Source organism: Salmo trutta, unplaced genomic scaffold (assembly GCF_901001165.1).
Source record: "Salmo trutta unplaced genomic scaffold, fSalTru1.1, whole genome shotgun sequence".
Taxonomy (NCBI): Eukaryota; Metazoa; Chordata; class Actinopteri; order Salmoniformes; family Salmonidae; genus Salmo; species Salmo trutta.
The window spans coordinates 1,032,493-1,052,834 of NW_021823445.1; the positions used below are offsets into that span (position 1 = coordinate 1,032,493).

The 20,342-nt window shown below is 44.0% G+C and overlaps 1 protein-coding gene across 1 annotated transcript in view; it reads left to right on the forward strand.

Moving 5' to 3' along the window:
- LOC115191022 (ciliary neurotrophic factor receptor subunit alpha) overlaps positions 1-20,342 on the forward strand; it is a 489,986-nt gene that overhangs the window by 207,406 nt on the left and 262,238 nt on the right. Inside the window, exon 2 of the mRNA XM_029749023.1 lies at positions 7,903-7,984. Coding sequence (XP_029604883.1) covers positions 7,903-7,984 — 82 coding nt within the window. The remainder of the gene's footprint in view (positions 1-7,902; positions 7,985-20,342) is intronic.

Below are 20,342 nucleotides of genomic sequence, written 5' to 3' on the forward strand. Positions count from 1 at the left end.
ACCAGTTGAAGACTCATCAGACTAGTGGAGTGTTCTACCAGTTAAACACTAATCAGACTAGTGGAGTGTTCTACCAGTTAAAGACTAATCAGACTAGTGGAGTGTTCTACCAGTTGAAGACTAATCAGACTAGTGGAGTGTTCTACCAGTTAAAGACTAATCAGACTAGTGGAGTGTTCTACCAGTTGAAGACTCATCAGACTAGGGGAGTGTTCAACCAGTTAAAGACTAATCAGACTAGTGGAGTGTTCAACCAGTTAAAGACTAATCAGACTAGTGGAGTGTTCTACCAGTTAAACACTAATCAGACTAGTGGAGTGTTCTACCAGTTAAAGACTAATCAGACTAGAGGAGTGTTCTACCAGTTAAACACTAATCAGACTAGTGGAGTGTTCTACCAGTTAAAGACTAATCAGACTTGTGGAGTGTTCAGCCAGTTAAACACTAATCAGACTAGTGGAGTGTTCTACCAGTTAAAGACTAATCAGACTAGTGGAGTGTTCAACCAGTTAAAGACTAATCAGACTAGTGGAGTGTTCTACCAGTTAAAGACTAATCAGACTAGTGGAGTGTTTTACCAGTTAAAGACTAATCAGACTAGTGGAGTGTTTTACCAGTTAAAGACTAATCAGACTAGTGGAGTGTTCTACCAGTTAAAGACTAATCAGACTAGTGGAGTGTTCTACCAGTTAAAGACTAATCAGACTAGTGGAGTGTTTTACCAGTTAAAGACTAATCAGACTAGTGGAGTGTTTTACCAGTTAAAGACTAATCAGACTAGTGGAGTGTTCAACCAGTTAAAGACTAATCAGACTAGTGGAGTGTTCTACCAGTTAAAGACTAATCAGACTAGTGGAGTGTTCTACCAGTTAAAGACTAATCAGACTAGAGGAGTGTTATACTATTAAAAAATAAAAAACAATTAGAACAAAAACACAAGAGAAATAAGAAGAACATGAGAAGATCAGTTTCAGCGTCAGTTCCAGGGTCAGTTCCAGGGTCAGTTCCAGGGTCAGTGCCAGGGTCAGTTCCAGGGTCAGTGCCAGGGTCAGTTCCAGTTCCAGGGTCAGTTCCAGGGTCAGTACCAGGGTCAGTTCCAGGGTCAGTTCCAGGGTCAGTTCCAGTTCCAGGGTCAGTTCCAGGGTCAGTTCCAGGGTCAGTGCCAGGGTCAGTGCCAGGGTCAGTACCAGGGTCAGTTCCAGTTCCAGGGTCAGGGTCAGTACCAGGGTCAGTACCAGGGTCAGTTCCAGGGTCAGTACCAGGGTCAGTTCCAGGGTCAGTTCCAGGGTCAGTACCAGGGTCAGTTCCAGGGTCAGTTCCAAGGTCAGTTCCAGGGTCAGTTCCAGTTCCAGGGTCAGTTCCAGGGTCAGTTCCAGGGTCAGATTCAGGGTCATTTCCAGGGTCAGTTCCAGTACCAGGGTCAGTTCCAGGGTCAGTTCCAGTTCCAGGGTCAGTTCCAGTTCCAGGATCAGTTCCAGGGTCAGTTCCAGTTCCAGGGTCAGTACCAGGGTCAGTACCAGGGTCAGTTCCAGGGTCAGTTCCAGTTCCAGGATCAGTTCCAGGGTCAGTTCCAGTTCCAGGGTCAGTTCCAGGGTCAGTTCCAGGGTCAGTACCAGGGTCAGTTCCAGTTCCAGGGTCAGTTCCACGGTCAGTTCCAGTTCCAGGGTCAGTTCCAGGGTCAGTTCCAGGGTCAGTTCCAGTTCCAGGGTCAGTTCCAGGGTCAGTTCCAGGGTCAGTACCAGGGTCAGTACCAGGGTCAGTTCCAGGGTCAGTTCCAAGGTCAGTTCCAGGGTCAGTTCCAGTTCCAGGGTCAGTTCCAGGGTCAGTTCCAGGGTCAGTTCCAGGGTCATTTCCAGGGTCAGTTCCAGGGTCAGGGAGACTGGAGATGTAGGGCTGGTGGATGTATGTGGGTGTAGAGGGCTTTCAGAGGAATATGTAAACAAAGACTGTATGGAGAGACTTCATAACACATCCCTGTTATATGACTGGACTTCATAACACATCCCTACAGCCAGTGGGTGTCCCAAAATGGCACCATATTCCTTTATAGTGAACTTCTTTGACCAGGGCCCACAGGGGATAGGTTGCGGTTTGGGATGCACTTTACACGGCTGGAGTTGGTAGCAGTTCCTAATGCTCAGCCAAACATCCCAAACTGGAGCTCCCTGATCCTTCCTTCCATACTGGAACAGACACATCCATCCCCTCTCACTGAGTGTTATTTCCATCAGTTGAAGACAGGAAGACAGGCAGCATAAACCTGTGTTTGTCTTCCAGATGGGCAGGAGGAGGATAAAACTGAGCTGTCAGTGAAATATTCCTCCCTTCCTCTCCTCCTCTCATCCTTCTATTCTGTGATGCATCATACCAAAACATATCCCTCACAATTCAATGGGATTTCCAATTTAAATGCAAATTTCCGCTGGACTTCACAAAGAGAAGCAGGAAACCATTCAATACAGCAATGAATTATACATTTTAATTAACCAGCCAACACGCCTATTCAGCTTCTAGGAGAAATAAGAAATGAATAAATAAATATGAGGTCCTAAATGTGTGGATAAGAAGGAGGACTCTGAGGCTGAGTGGGGATTCTGAGAGCCAGAGGCCACCATTAACTAAAATATTCTCAGCTGCCACATATCTAGAGTATTGTTCCTGCTTCGATGAGCTAAATACCACTTCTAGACTGACAGAGAGAGAGAAGCAGACAGGATGTGTCCTAAATGACATCCTATTTCTTATATAGAGCCTTATGGGCTCTGGTCTAAAGTAGTGCACTATATAGGGAATTGGGTTCCATAGGGCTCTGGTCTAAAGTAGTGCACTATATAGGGAATAGGGTTCAATAGGGCTCTGGTCTAAAGTAGTGCACTATATAGGGAATAGGGTTCCATAGGGCTCTGGTCTAAAGTAGTGCACTATATAGGGAATAGGGTTCCATAGGGCTCTGGTCTAAAGTAGTGCACTATATAGGGAATAGGGTTCCATAGGGCTCTGGTCTAAAGTAGTGCACTATATAGGGAATAGGGTTTAAAAAGGCTCTGGTCTAAAGTAGTGCACTATATAGGGAATAGGGTGCCATAAGGCTCTGGTCTAAAGTAGTGCACTATATAGGGAATAGGGTGCCATAAGGCTCTGGTCTAAAGTAGTGCACTATATAGGGAACAGGGTTCCCTTTTGGACTCTGACAGACAAACAGGGAGATGTGGACTGGAAAGAGCTGACTGGGGATGCAGCTTTAATTTCACCCCGTCACTCGCTTTCTAGTTCTGTAAAGATGATTTAAATACAAAGTGTCAATCACCATGACGGTGCAGAGTTTCAAAGTGCTGTTTTTTTATTCAGGATCTTCCACAAAGTTGTTTGAACCAGAACTGGGTTTTGGAATGAATTGAAATATAAGGGATTTAATTTCCTTTCAGAAGAGATTGATGGCAAAATACATCCCAAATGGAAGCCTATTCCCTACATAGTGCACTACTTTAGACCAGAGCCCTATGGAACCCTATTCCCTATATAGTGCACTACTTTAGACCAGAGTCCTATGGAACCCTATTCCCTATATAGTCCACATTTTTAGACCAGAGCCATATGGCACCCTATTCCCTACATAGTGCACTACTTTAGACCAGATCCCTATGGAACCCTATTCCCTATATAGTGCACTACTTTAGACCAGAGCCCTATAGAACCCTTTTCCCTATATAGTGCACTACTTTAGACCAGAGCCCTATGGAACCCTATTCCCTATATAGTGCACTACTTTAGACCAGAGCCCTATGGAACCCTATTCCCTATATAGTACACTACTGTAGACCAGAGCCAATAGTGCACTAGATAGGGAATAGGGTGGCATTTGGGATTCATCCCTAAGGTAGAACTGGTCAGGTCATTATAGACACAGGAAGTAGAAAGGCAGAACTCCTGGTCTGTTTCATATGACATTGTAATCAAATCGAGCAGAGGAACACTCTTCTTCTGCAGACTGGATGAGGTCCTAGTGATTACAGTATTATGGTAACTAGAGTGGGAAATGGAACCAGTTTGACTCACCTTAGTACCTGGCAAAAACATTGAACTAGAGAATACATTTCCTGTGATTTAAAATCCTCTACCAGTCTCCATTAATGTTGTCTTTACATAAACAGCTGAGAAACTTTAGGGATTTCAAGTACAACCAGAAACAGGGTTGGGGTCATTCCATTTCAATTTCTGTCAATTGAGAAAGAAAACCACATTTCCTATTCTAATAACAATGTGTCCTCGTTGAAAAGCATTGAAGAGAATTGGAATTTCAGTGTACTTCTGGAATTGACTGAAAATGAAATGGAATTGAGCACAACCCTGAGCAGACTAATGTTCCCATTTCACTGCACATCTCCCCATGTGTTCAAACTGCTTAGTCTTATTCTGATGTCAGACATGGAAGTAGTTGTAAAGTGTTTCTGCTGCTCTTTGGCTCCAGGTCTGATATGGACCGTCTCACTAGTATAGCTTCCATTCCTCACTGTAATGGTTAAATAAACCTCTAATCACGGTCATCACTCATATTGGTATTATTCTTACATGTGTTTAAATTCTCTCTCTTTGTTGAGTTACATATTCAACTGGGCCAACCAATTCATGTCATTTTAACTAAATGTATATGTATATAAAAGTAGAATATTCATTCTACTTTTTAACTAAATGTAATTCATTTTAACTAAATGTGTGTGTATATATATATATATATATATATATATATATATATAAAAGTAGAATAATATTCTCAAATCTTTAGTGTTGTTTTAAACTTGAAATGGTTATTTAATATTGTAAACCATCCCACCAGTTCTAAAAGCAACAGATTGATAGTCCAGCCTTTGATCTCACTTCAATGGGAGACGTTTTGATGTGGCTCCTCCTCTATAAAGCTCCAATGGGAGACGTTTTGATGTGGCTCCTCCTCTATAAAGCTCCAATGGGAGACGTGGTGATAGGAGCGTATTGTAGCTCCTCCTCTATAAAGCTCCAATGGGAGACGTCGTGATGTAGCTCCTCCTCTATAAAGCTCCAATGGGAGACGTCGTGATAGGAGCGTATTGTAGCTCCTCCTCTATAAAGCTCCAATGGGAGACATCATGATGTAGCTCCTCCTCTATAAAGCTCCAATGGGAGATGTGGTGAAAGGAAGAGAACAGTAGGAATGTGTCTTTATGAAGAGGCCGGAACTGTTATGATAGAGCTGAGTCTAACAAAATAGCCAGTCATTTGTATAAGTGCTGTGCTTGTTGAATGTCCTTCCCTATAAGCGTGCTGAAAGTCTGTTGTCAATTTGTTTGCTGTGAAATAGCATTGTATCTGTTAAAAGTTTACTAAAGGTTGGTAACAGGCTGATTGGTCAGCTGTTTGAGCCAGTAAAGGAGGCTGCAGTATTGTTAGGTAGTGGAATGACTTTATTTTCCTTCCAGGCCTGAGGGCACACGCTCTCTAGTAAAGACAATATCATCCACTATTATCCTCAGTCATTTTCCATCCAAGTTGTCAGACCCCGGTGGCTTGTCATTGTTGATAGACAACAATCATTTGTTCACCTCTTCCACAATGACTTTACAAAATTAAAAATTAAAATTCTTGTCTTTCATGATTTGATCAGATATAATTGGATGTGTAGTGTCAGCGTTTGTTGATGGCATGTCACGCCGAAGTTTGCTTAGACCTGTAGAGTGTAGAGTGTTAGCCCTGTAGAGCGTAGAGTGTTAGCCCTGTAGAGTGTTAGCCCTGTAGTCATGTAGAGTGTTAGCCCTGTAGTTATGTAGAGTGTTAGCCCTGAAGTCATGTAGAGTGTTAGCCCTGTAGTCATGTAGAGTGTTAGCCCTGTAGTCATGTATAGTGTTAGCCCTGTAGTCATGTAGTGTTAGCCCTGTAGAGTGTAGAGTGTTAGCCCTGTAGACCTGTAGAGTGTTAGCCTTGTAGAGTGTAGAGTGTTAGCCCTGTAGTCATGTAGAGTGTTAGCCCTGTAGACCTGTAGAGTGTTAGCCCTGTAGACCTGTAGAGTGTTAGCCCTGTAGAGTATTAGCCCTGTAGACCTGTAGAGTGTTAGCCCTGTAGTCATGTATAGTGTTAGCCCTGTAGAGTGTTAGCCCTGTAGTCATGTAGAGTGTTAGCCCTGTAGAGTGTTAGCCCTGTAGTCATGTAGAGTGTTAGCCCTGTAGTCATGTAGAGTGTTAGCCCTGTAGACCTGTAGAGTGTTAGCCCTGTAGTCATGTAGAGTGTTAGCCCTGTAGTCATGTAGAGTGTTAGCCCTGTAGAGTGTTAGCCCTGTAGACCTGTAGAGTGTTAGCCCTGTAGTCATGTAGAGTGTTAGCCCTGTAGCCATGTAGAGTGTTAGCCCTGTAGTCATGTAGAGTGTTAGCCCTGTAGAGTGTAGAGTGTTAGCCCTGTAGACCTGTAGAGTGTTAGCCCTGTAGAGTGTAGAGTGTTAGCCCTGTAGTCATGTAGAGTGTTAGCCCTGTAGACCTGTAGAGTGTTAGCCCTGTAGACCTGTATAGTGTTAGCCCTGTAGAGTATTAGCCCTGTAGACCTGTAGAGTGTTAGCCCTGTAGTCATGTATAGTGTTAGCCCTGTAGAGTGTTAGCCCTGTAGTCATGTAGAGTGTTAGCCCTGTAGAGTGTTAGCCCTGTAGTCATGTAGAGTGTTAGCCCTGTAGTCATGTAGAGTGTTAGCCCTGTAGACCTGTAGAGTGTTAGCCCTGTAGTCATGTAGAGTGTTAGCCCTGTAGTCATGTAGAGTGTTAGCCCTGTAGAGTGTTAGCCCTGTAGACCTGTAGAGTGTTAGCCCTGTAGTCATGTAGAGTGTTAGCCCTGTAGCCATGTAGAGTGTTAGCCCTGTAGTCATGTAGAGTGTTAGCCCTGTAGACCTGTAGAGTGTTAGCCCTGTAGAGTGTTAGCCCTGTAGACCTGTAGAGTGTTAGCCCTGTAGTCATGTAGAGTGTTAGCCCTGTAGCCATGTAGAGTGTTAGCCCTGTAGTCATGTAGAGTGTTAGCCCTGTAGACCTGTAGAGTGTTAGCCCTGTAGAGTGTTAGCCCAGTAGTCATGTAGAGTGTTGGCCCTGTAGTCATGTAGAGTGTTAGCCCTGTAGAGTGTTAGCCCTGTAGTCATGTAGAGTGTTAGCCCTGTAGTCATGTAGAGTGTTAGCCCTGCAGTCATGTAGAGTGTTAGCCCTGTAGACCTGTAGAGTGTTAGGCCTGTAGAGTGTTAGCCCTGTAGAGTGTTAGCCCTGTAGTCATGTAGAGTGTTAGCCCTGTAGTCATGTAGAGTGTTAGCCCTGTAGAGTGTAGAGTGTTAGCCCTGTAGACCTGTAGAGTGTTAGCCCTGTAGTCATGTAGAGTGTTAGCCCTGTAGTCATGTAGAGTGTTAGCCCTGTAGTCATGTAGAGTGTTAGCCCTGTAGAGTGTTAGCCCAGTAGTCATGTAGAGTGTTAGCCCTGTAGAGTGTTAGCCCTGTAGAGTGTTAGCCCTGTAGAGTGTTAGCCCTGTAGTCATGTAGAGTGTTAGCCCTGTAGAGTGTTAGCCCAGTAGTCATGTAGAGTGTTAGCCCTGTAGAGTGTTAGCCCTGTAGAGTGTTAGCCCTGTAGAGTGTTAGCCCTGTAGTCATGTAGAGTGTTAGCCCTGTAGTCATGTAGAGTGTTAGCCCTGTAGTCATGTAGAGTGTTAGCCCTGTAGAGTGTTAGCCCAGTAGTCATGTAGAGTGTTAGCCCTGTAGAGTGTTAGCCCTGTAGAGTGTTAGCCCTGTAGAGTGTTAGCCCTGTAGTCATGTAGAGTGTTAGCCCTGTAGTCATGTAGAGTGTTAGCCCTGTAGTCAAGTCAAGTCAGAGGGAGAGAGAGACTCTGACATGCTCCTCTGTTTCTTTTTCTCTAGATGGCCAACACCGTAACGTCGCTGTGCTGTGTGGTGCTAGCTGCCGTAGTGGTGGCGTACGCTCAGAGACGCAGCCAAACAGGTAAGAACCAGCACAGTAATACCAACCCTCTGCTCCTCTCCCACCCTTCATACACTGTTCTATGTTTTACTGTGAGCTCAGAGCCTGCTCTCTCTCTGCCACCTGACCATGGAGACTTGGTGGGAGATGCATTGCCTTTTCTCTCTCTCTCTCTCTCTCTCTCTCTCTCTCTCTCTCTTATTTATATATATATATATATATATATATATATATATATATATATTATCTCATCTCATGCCTCTGTGCACTCTCAGGTTGTGGTGGTGTTTGTGTCAGGAGCAGAGGTAACTAGAGGTAACTCAGAGGGCGACAGACATATCGTGCTGAGTCGTCTCTCACCTGTCTCTCTGTGTACACCCCCTCTCCCTCTCTTCTCCTCCTTCACAGCCCTCACTCATTCTACACCTCCTCCCCACCCAAAAGTAGTACACTATATAGTGAATATGGTGCTATTAGTGAGGTAGCCTTTATTAATGTTTCCAGTCACAGATATAACCCACTTTAACATAGAACAGCAATACAAGGAGCTGGAGATGTATAATATCTATAGCTACAGTGCATTCGTAAAGTATTCAGACCGCTCGACTTTTTCCACATTTTGTTACGTTACAGCCTTATTCTAATAAATACCCTCATCAATCTACACACAATACCCCATAATGACATCACAATACCCCATAATGACATCACAATACCCCAAAATTACATCACAATACCCCAAAATGACAAAGCAAAAACTGGTTACATTTTTTTTTTTTTTTTACAGAAATACCTTGACAAAAGTATTCAGACCCTTTTACTATGAAACTCGAAATTGAGCTCAGGTGCATCCTGTTTCCATTGATCATCCTTGAGATGTTTCTACAACTTGATTGGAGTCCACATACGGTAAATTCAATTGATTGGACATGATTTGGAAAGGCACACACCTGTCTACATAAGGTCCCACAGTTGACAGTGCATGTCAGAGCCAAAACCAAGCAATGAGGTCGAATGAATTGTCCGTAGAGATCTGAGACAGGATTGTGTCGAGGCACAGATCTGGGGAAGGGTACCAAAATATTTCTACAGTATTGAAGGTCCCCAAGAACACAGTGGCCTCCATCATTCTTAAATGGAAGAAGTTTGGAACCACCAAGACATTTCCAAGAGCTGACTACCCGGCCAAACTGAGCAATCGGGGGAGAAGGGCCTTGGTCAGTTGACCCGATAGTCACTCTGACAGAGCTCCAGAGTTCCTCTGTGGAGATTTTTGTAACTTTTATTAGGATCCCCATTAGCTAACGCCGTAACGCTAGCTAATCTTCCTGGGGTCCAACACCAACTACAAGACATTACAAACAACCACAATTCAAGACTTCACAAACAGTCAACAAGTAAACAATACAGATAATTAAAATACCTGACAGGAAACACATTTAACATTCAGTTGATGCTTTCTATTTCCTGTCCAGTCATATGGTCTATCACATTAGGTGTTCTTTCTATTTCCTGTCCAGTCATATGGTCTATCACATTAGATGTTCTTTCTATTTCCTGTCCAGTCATATGGTATATCACATTAGATGTTCTTTTATTTTTTTCTTGAAGGTGGATTTACTTTTTGCCTGAAAAATATGGATTGGTAAAGAGTTCCATTCTGCTATGGCTCTATTTAAAACTGTAGATTTAAGCGATTTGTCCTTGGCTTGGGTTGTCTTAGCTGCCCTGAATTTGACTGTCTGGTTAGGTGTTAATGCGTGTTGCTAGTATGTACTAAATGGATGAGAAATATTGTGTTTTTTTTTTAAATAAAACATTTATAAAGAAAATCACAAGACTTGATAGTCATTTGATTTCAACGTGAAGCCATGAGAGATTCTGATGCATTTGAATAATATTCATACCAGATAGAGCAATGAAGAGATAATCTGGCAGCCCTGCTTTGAGCCATTTGGAGCTTTTTAATATCTTTCTTTGCTGCAGATGACCATATAACTGGACAGTACTCTAAGTGTGACAGGACCAGGGATTGACCATATATCTGGACAGTACTCTAAGTGTGATTGGACCAGGACCATATAACTGGACAGTACTCTAAGTGTGACAGGACCAGGGATTGACCATATAACTGGACAGGACCAGGGATTGACCATATAACTGGACAGTACTCTAAGTGTTATAGGACCAGGGATTGACCATATAACTGGGCAGTACTCTAAGTGTGATGGGACCAGGGATTGACCATATAACTGGACAGTACTCTAAGTGTGATAGGACCAGGGATTGACCATATAACTGGACAGGACCAGGGATTGACCATATAACTGGACAGTACTCTAAGTGTGATAGGACCAGGGATTGACCATATAACTGGACAGTACTCTAAGTGTGATTGGACCAGGGATTGACCATATAACTGGACAGTACTCTAAGTGTGATAGGACCAGGGATTGACCATATAACTGGACAGGACCAGGGATTGACCATATAACTGGACAGTACTCTAAGTGTGATAGGACCAGGGATTGACCATATAACTGGACAGTACTCTAAGTGTGATTGGACCAGGGATTGACCATATAACTGGACAGTACTCTAAGTGTGATAGGACCAGGGATTGACCATATAACTGGACAGGACCAGGGATTGACCATATAACTGGACAGTACTCTAAGTGTGATTGGACCAGGGATTGACCATATAACTGGACAGTACTCTAAGTGTGACAGGACCAGGGATTGAGTCACCTTATTCGATGTGCTAGATGTTACATTTTCTGAACATTTTCTTGTAACAGCAATTCTCTTATTAATAACAATATGTGTTATTGTGTTCTGACCATGAGAAAGCTGCATCCAACATATCCCATAGTAATTACATTTTATTCACTTGCTCTACATTCGTTCTATTCATCAACAAATTCGATTGGGGATCATCAGCAAGCATATATCTTGAACCAAATACAATACGTTTCATTTTAGAAATGTTCAACAACAATTTGTTCATATCAACCCACTCAGACACCATTATTAGTTCACTGCTCAGTACATCTGTTAGCTCATTACATTCTGATGCTGCGCTATACATTGTAGATATACATTGTCATCAGCATACATGACCACTCTTGCTTTGTTCATTACTGAAGGTAAATCATTAGTAAAGACAGAGTAGAGAAGTGGTCCTAGGCAGCTTCCTTGAGGAACACCACAGCGTATATCTTTACTATTTGAAAAGCTACCATTAAACAACACTTTTTGCCTTCTCCTGGATAGATATCTTTCCATCCAGGATAGAGCTGCAGACTTAAAACCATAACATTAGTTTACCTAGTAACAGTTCATGATCAATTACATGAAAAGCAGCACTGACATCTAGAAACACTGCACCAACTAAATGGGAGAACCTTCCAGAAGGACAACCATCTCTGCAGCACTCCACCAATCAGGCCTTTATGGTAGAGTGGCCAGACGGAAGCCGCTCCTCGGTAAAAGGCACATGAAAGCCCGCATTGAGTTTTCCAAAAGGCAACTAAATGACTCTCAGACCATGAGAAACAAGATTCTTTGGTCTGAAGAAATGAAAAATTCATTATTTGGCCTGAAGTCCAAGCATCACGTCTGGAGGAAACCTGGCACCATCCCTAATGTGAAGCATGGTGGTGGAAGCATCATGCTGTGGGGATGTTTTTCAGCGGCAGGTACTGGGAGACTAGTCAGGATCAAGGGAAAGATGAACGGAGCAAAGTACAGAGAGATCCTTGATGAAAACCTTCTCTAGAGCGCTCAGTAGCTCAGACTAGTGTGAAGGTTCACCTTCCAACAGGACAACGACCCTAAGCACACAACCAAGAAAGCAAAGCAAAGAAAACGTAGGAGAGGCTTCGGGATAAGTCTCTGAATGTCCTTGAGTGGCCCAGCCAGAGCCCGGACTTGAACCCGATCTAACATCTCTGGAGAGACCTGAAAATAGCTGTGCAGCAACGCTCCCCATCCAACCTGACAGTGCTTGAGAGGATCTGCAGAGAAGAATGGGAGAAACTCCCCAAATACAGGTGTGCCAAGCTTGTAGTGTCATACCCAAGAAGACTTGAGGCTGTAATCACTGCCAAAGATGCTTCAACAAAGCTCTGAGTAAAGGGTCTGAATACTTATGAAAATGTGATATTTCTGTTTTTATTTTTAATAACTTAGCAAACATTTCTAAAAACCTGTTTTTTCTTTGTCGTTATAGAGTATTGTGTGTAGATGGAGTATTTTTTTTTAATCCATTTTAGAATTAGGCTGTAACGTAAATGAATACTGAATACTTTCCGAATGAACTGTATACTAACTTAGATCCTGGTGGACATTGGAAATCTATATAACCGATGTCCTGTTGATAATGAACGACAGGTATGCCATTCTATTGTCAACCTGGACTCAGGGGTAGACGTAACATAGACGTAACATAAATACGTCACATTTCAATTAGCATATGTCACGTTTCTTATGGTATGTATTCATTTGTGGATGTCCATCATCCATGTCATATGATATGTTACAGATTACAATTCATATGACATGTTACGAATTGTAGCTGTTACACTGTTACGAATTTGCAAACATATGATATGTTCCGGATTCCAATTTGTTAGCTAGGTGGCTAACACTAATGTTAGCTAGGCTAGAGGTTAAGGTTTGGGTTAAGGTTAGGGTTAGGGTTAAGGTTAAGGTTAGGGTTAAGGTTAGGGTTAGGAGTTAAGTCAAAGGCTTCAGGTTAGGGGAAGAGTTAAGGTTAAGGTTAAGGTTAGGGTTAGGAGTTAAGTCAAAGGCTTCAGGGGAAGGGTTAAGTCAAAGGCTTCAGGTTAGGGGAAGGGTTAAGTCAAAGGCTTCAGGTTAGGGGAAGGGTTAAGGTTAGGGTTAAGGTTAGGGTTAGGAGTTAAGTCAAAGGCTTCAGGTTAGGGGAAGGGTTAGCTAACATGCTAAGTAGTTGCAAAATTGTCCGTGATGAGATTCAAACTCACAAACATTGGGTTGCTAGACGTTTTAATTATACGCAAGACCAAACACCTTACATTCGTTTTTTGCCATAAGTAAGCTTCCGTCTTATCTAACCATACCATTCGTAATATATCAAACTAATTTGAGTGATATTGTAGGAAGGTCATGTCATAACTAAAACTACGAACCAACATCTGTCAGTATGGTATCAGGCTGTTATACCATCATCTGTCAGTATGGTATCAGGCTGTTATACTGAACCATCATCTGTCAGTATGGTATCAGGCTGTTATACTGAACCATCATCTGTCAGTATGGTATCAGGCTGTTATACTGAACCATCATCTGTCAGTATGGTATCAGTCTGTTATACCATCATCTGTCAGTATGGTATCAGGCTGTTATACCATCATCTGTCAGTATGTTATCAGGCTGTTATACTGAACCATCATCTGTCAGTGTGGTATCAGGCTGTTATACTGAACCATCATCTGTCAGTATGGTATCAGGCTGTTATACCAACATCTGTCAGTATGGTATCAGGCTGTTATACTGAACCATCATCTGTCAGTATGGTATCAGGCTGTTATACCAACATCTGTCAGTATGGTATCAGTTTGTTATACCAACATCTGTCAGTATGGTATCAGGCTGTTATACTGTAGCTGCCTGCCTCCCTACAGGGAGAGATAGAGATGGACCAGCTAACAGTAGAGAACGTCTGCATCTCACATGGCCATTTTGGACCCATATGATGTACTGGCTGTAAAGCCTCTTCATAGAGAGTGTGGGGCCAACAAGCAGAAATCTGATCAGACATCACAGACAGACAGACAGACAGACAGACAGACAGACAGACAGACAGACAGACAGACAGACAGACAGACAGACAGACAGACAGACAGACAGACAGACAGACAGACAGACATTCTAATTTCAATCACAGCGACATTTAGCATGGTAGTGGAGACTCAGGGCAGTTGTAACACCATTAATTTCTCCAAACATAAACCAGCTAGAGTGATGAAACGTCCTCAGTACCTTCCCATGTAGCTCCCTCCCTGCTTCACTACAGGGCTAACACAGCCAAATATCTCTCCATCCGCTCTCTCCCTGCTTCACTACAGGGTTAACAGCCAAAACATCTCTCTATCTGCTCTCTCCCTGCTTCACTACAGGGCTAACACAGCCAAACATCTCTCTATCCGCTTCCCCCCCCTGCTTCACTACAGGGCTAACACAGCCAAACATCTCTCTATCCGCTCTCACCCTGCTTCACTACATGGCTAACACAGCCAAATATCTCTCTCGCCGCTCTCTCCCTGCTTCACTACAGGGCTAAAATAGCCAAAATAACTCTCTATCCGCTCTCTCCCTGCTTCACTACAGGGTTAACACAGCCAAACATCTCTCTATCCGCTCTCTCTCTGCTTCACTACAGGGCTAAACAGCCAAATATCTCTCTATCCGCTCTCTCCCTGCACCACTACAGGGTTAACAGCCAAAACATCTCTCTATCTGCTCTCTCCCTGCTTCACTACAGGGCTAACACAGCCAAATACCTCTCTATCTGCTCTCTCCATGCTTCACTACAGGGCTAACACAGCCAAAACATCTCTCTATCCGCTCTCCCTGCTTCACTACAGGGCTAACACAGCCAAATACCTCTCTATCTGCTCTTTTTATTGCCAAATGTTTCTTCTTAATGGTGAAATGTGTTTTTCTCACCAGCCAAATGTTGTTTTTTTATGTTGAAAGGAGTTTTTCCCACCAGCTGCATTTTTCTTAAAGTGTCCTGAGTAATAATTTCCAAGAATTGAAACTGGTTTATTTATCACCACTATTTGTTGGCTAAACATGGACATGAATCACATGTGCCTATGTGGTTGTCTCTTCCTAGCCACATGAGACATGAGGTGTTGTCATGGCTGCTGGAATGGAGGCAATTATAACAAAGTGTTAAAATGACCCTTAGCTAAGCTGCCACATTATGAAAAACAAGTCGTTTTAACTTTAAGATTGTTTGAAGTATACATGAAATATACAAATACTGCCTTTTAAAAAGACTTGGGGCCTTGTAGAGTGGCAAAGAAGTTGTAAGACGATATAATCTGGGCACCATCAGGCTATTCAGATGTTTTGAGAGGAACCCAATGGCCATGCACAGACTGCTGTGTGACTGTAATTCTTATTTACGGCTCTACATAAATACACATGTTAATATTTCTAGCAAAATCATTAAATCAAATCAAATTTCAAATCAAATCAAATTGATTTAAATAGCCCTTCTTAGATCAGCTGATATCTCAAAGTGCTGTACATTATATTTGCATATATAGATAGATGCAAGCTACTGTAGATTCAAGCAACTGTAATAATGCACTGCAATACTATACTGTAAATACAAAATAATGTACTGCAATACTATACTGTAGATACACAAGAGAGAAACATACTAAACCAAATATACTTTGTTATTTCATGTTCTCTTCAGTGCTGAAGTGGGTGTAGTCTGATTGGTTCAGTGCTGAAGGTGGGTGCGGCCTGGTTGGTTCAGTACTGAAGAGGGTGTGGCCTGGTTGGTTCAGTACTGAAGAGGGTGTGGCCTGGTTGGTTCAGTACTGAAGAGGGTGTGGCCTGGTTGGTTCAGTACTGAAGAGGGTGTGGCCTGGTTGGTTCAGTACTGAAGAGGGTGTGGTCTGGTTGGTTCAGTGCTGAAGAGGGTGTGGCCTGGTTGGTTCAGTGCTGAAGAGGGTGTGGCCTGGTTGGTTCAGTACTGAAGAGGGTGTGGTCTGGTTGGTTCAGTACTGAAGAGGGTGTGGCCTGGTTGGTTCAGTACTGAAGAGGGTGTGGTCTGGTTGGTTCAGTGCTGAAGAGGGTGTGGCCTGGTTGGTTCAGTGCTGAAGAGGGTGTGGCCTGGTTGGTTCAGTACTGAAGAGGGTGTGGTCTGGTTGGTTCAGTACTGAAGAGGGTGTGGCCTGGTTGGTTCAGTACTGAAGAGGGTGTGTGACTCAGATGTGTCCCAAATGAACAGTAATCGGAGTGGTTGACTCTGTCCTGTCTGATATCCTGCTGCTCCTGGGATTAAACTCCACATGTGGCCCTGGGAATAACGCTGTAACGCGACAACGCTGTAATCTGAGATTACCAGAGTTGACAGATACTCCTCTGATGTGGTCTGGTTGGCGTCTGTCATGATGAAAAGCAAAGCCTTAGATCCTCTGATGTAATCTGATGACTGATGGTCTCAGGGAATATTGGGTTTGAGAGAGAACGTGACAGAGAGCCCTGCCTGGGTGACTGTTGGATGTCTTCGTGCTGTAGCGCCACGCTAAACATGATGTATGCTCTCTGTTTTATTACTCTTATTGTCCTGTATGTGCGTGTAGTTCTTGGTGTGTGTGAGGCACGTGCAGAGTTCACTGCTAGGCCCCATTAAAGGATCCAGGTGCTTGACATGTTAATATTGCCAGCAGCCTCTCTTCAGACAGATCAGACAGACACAGACATCTCACCTCATCTAACACGTCATATATATATATAAGCAAAACACTGTTCATAGTCAGGGTCAGGATCTAAGAGGAAGAACTCAGACTCCCTGAACTTCTTGTCTGTAGCCCAAATGGCACCCTACTCCCAGCAACAGTACGTAGTGTCTTTGCGCACTAGAGGAGTGCACTATAGATGGATTAGGGGGATAGTATCCCCCCTCTAAGCAAAGTGTTATCGATGGTTTCTCAACAACAAATTAACAAACTGAAATTAACAAACAGATATTTTATCTCCTTGAACAAATGTCTTAATATCCCAATGACAACATCATCCGTCCTCCTGTTCTGCTGGTAAGAGAGAGATAAACAGAGGCGGATACAAGTCGGGTGAGGAGAGAGACGGACAGATCCATTAATCCTGAGCTCTGATTGGTTCTTAATTGGACCAATGGGCCAGAGTTCCCGGCCATGGCTGATAGCATCTCCCAGTAAATGGGCTCTGGTACAATCACAGAAATGGAAGCCAACTGGCTGACTGACTGGCTGACTGTTAAAACCACAGAAATGGAGGCCAACTGGCTGACTGACTGTTAAAACCACAGAAATGGAGGCCTACTGGCTGACTGACTGTTAAAACCACAGAAATGGAGGCCTACTGGCTGACTGACTGTTAAAACCACAGAAATGGAGGCCAACTGGCTGACTGACTGTTAAAACCACAGAAATGGAGGCCTACTGGCTGACTGACTGTTAAAACCACAGAAATGGAGGCCTACTGACTGACTGACTGTTAAAACCACAGAAATGGAGGCCTACTGGCTGACTGACTGTTAAAACCACAGAAATGGAGGCCAACTGGCCTACTGGCTGACTGACTGTTAAAACCACAGAAATGGAGGCCTACTGGCTGACTGACTGTTAAAACCACAGAAATTGAGGCCTGCTGGCTGACTGACTGTTAAAACCACAGAAATGGAGGCCTGCTGGCTGACTGACTGTTAAAACCACAGAAATGGAGGCCTACTGGCTGACTGACTGACTGACTGTTACAATCACAGAAATGGAGGCCTGCTGGCTGACTGACTGTTAATACCACAGAATTGGAGGCCTACTGGCTGACTGACTGTTAAAACCACAGAAATGGAGGCCTGCTGGCCTACTGGCTGACTGACTGTTCAAACCACAGAAATGGAGGCCTACTGGCTGACTGACTGTTAAAACCACAGAAATGGAGGCCTGCTGGCTGACTGACTGTTAAAACCACAGAAATGGAGGCCTACTGGCTGACTGACTGGCTGACTGTTACAATCACAGAAATGGAGGCCTGCTGGCTGACTGACTGTTAAAACCACAGAAATGGAGGCCTACTGGCTGACTGACTGGCTGACTGTTAAAACCACAGAGATGGAGGCCTGCTTGCTGACTGACTGTTAAAACCACAGAAATGGAGGCCTGCTGGTTGACTGACTGGGCGCGATGGGGATCTCTGTGTCTCTCTGTCTATGTGAGTCCTAAATGGCTCCCTGTTCCTATTGTAGTTTAGTTCTGTTGACCGCATCTTCAACCAGATACCGTACAGTGAAACATGGCTGGGCAGATACATGTGAATTGAGTTTGTAATGTTGTAACTACCAGTAAGACAGATAATCGGCTTGGTCCTGTTTACGTTGTTCTGTCAGTCATGCACTGAATGATCAGTATTTTTGACCTGCTGACATTAAGGACAAAGTGTGAGATGTTCTGTACCCAGGACACCTCACAGTCAGTCATGTTTTAGTTAGTGTTATAACTGGTCTTCTGTCAGTCATGTGTAGTGTTATAACTGGTCTTCTGTCAGTCATGTGTTAGTTAGTGTTATAACTGGTCTTCTGTCAGTCATGTTTTAGTTAGTGTTATAACTGGTCTTCTGTCAGTCATGTGTTAGTTAGTGTTATAACTGGTCTTCAGTCAGTCATGTGTTATTATTTTCTCTCAGTGTCCCCGGATTCCTACCGCAAACTCTGAAAATGTTTATCTGGATCTTCGCATCTAGCTAACCGCAATCCCGGGTGACTAATCCTGGCTAGCATTTCCATCCCGGAGCAAGCACCAATTAGCCTGAAGCCAGCCCGGCCAGGGCTCCTGTGCTACCACCGAAGCCCACTCCTGGGCTACAATATCCGGACCCCTTCTACTGCCGGTACGGGGCACGGAACCCTGCCGATCCTCTACGACTGGAATACAGACATAATCTGCCCGAGGATTCCAACAGGCCCCTCAGGCGCAACGTCGGCTGAAGGCCCATTCTGCTAGCTGCGGCCTACTAGCTACCTAGAGCTACTTGGAACCATACTAATCCACGACTGGTCTATCGACGTCACCGCACGAAGAGGAAAAAACAGACTTACTTCCATCGCGACGTCCCCCAAAGGCCCTTTTGCTAACTTGCTAGCCCCACTCTGCTAACTGCTAGCTTGCTAGCCCCGGTCTGCTAACTGCTAGCTTGCTAGCCCCGGTCTGCTAACTGCTAACTTGCTAGCCCCGGTCTACTAACTGCTAGCTTGCTAGCCCCGGTCTGCTAACTGCTAGCTTGTTTAGCCCCGGCCTGCTAACTGCTAGCTTGTTAGCAACGGACTGCTAACTGTCTGAATTGCCGTGTCCCCAGTCAGCCCAACCACTCACTGGACCCATATGTTCACTTGGCTACGCATGCCTCTCTCTAATATCAACATGCCTCGTCCCTTAGTGTCCTGGTTAGTGATTCCTGTCTTATTTCACTGTAGAGCCTCTAGCCCTGCTCAATATGCCTTAACCAACCATGTTGTTCCACCTCCTACATATGCGATGACATCACCTGGTATAAAAGTCTCTAGAGACTGTATCTCTCTCATCATTACTCAATGCCTAGGTTTACCTCCAATGTACTCACATCCTACCTTACCTTTGTCTGTACACTATGCCTTGAATCTATGCTATCGTGCCCAGAAACCTGCTCTTTTTACTCTCTGTTCCGAACGTGCTAGACGGCCAGTTTGTATAGCCTTTAGCCGTACCTTTATCCTACTTCTCCTCTCTTCCTCTGGTGATGCAGAGGTTAATCCAGGTCCTGCAGTGCCTAGCTCCACTCCCACTCTCCAGGTGCTCTCATTTGTTGACTTCTGTAACCGTAAAAGCCTTGGTTTCATGCATGTTAACATTAGAAGCCTACTCCCTAAGTTTGTTTTACTCACTGCTTTAGCACACTCTGCCAGCCAGGATGTCTTAGCCGTGTCTGAATCCTTGCTTTTGAAAACCACCAAAAACAATAAAATCTCCATCCCTAACTATAACATTTTCCTCCAAGATAGAACTGCCAAAGGGGGCGGTGTTGCAATCTACCTGGACTAACCAGTACCCCTACCTACACATACATATTACCAGGACTAACCGGTACCCCTACCTTCACATACATATTACCAGGACTAACCGGTACCCCTACCTACACATACATATTACCTGGACTAACCGGTACCCCTACCTACACATACATATTACCTGGACTAACCGGTACCCCTACCTTCACATACATATTACCAGGACTAACCGGTACCCCTACCTTCACATACATATTACCAGGACTAACCGGTACCCCTACCTACACATACATATTACCAGGATTAACCGGTACCCCTACCTACACATACATATTACCTGGACTAACCGGTACCCCTACCTTCACATACATATTACCAGGACTAACCGGTACCCCTATCTTCACATACATATTACCAGGACTAACCGGTACCCCTACCTTCACATACATATTACCAGAACTAACCGGTACCCCTACCTTCACATACATATTACCAGGACTAACCAGTACCTTCACATACATATTACCAGGATTAACCGGTACCCCTACCTTCACATACATATTACCAGAACTAA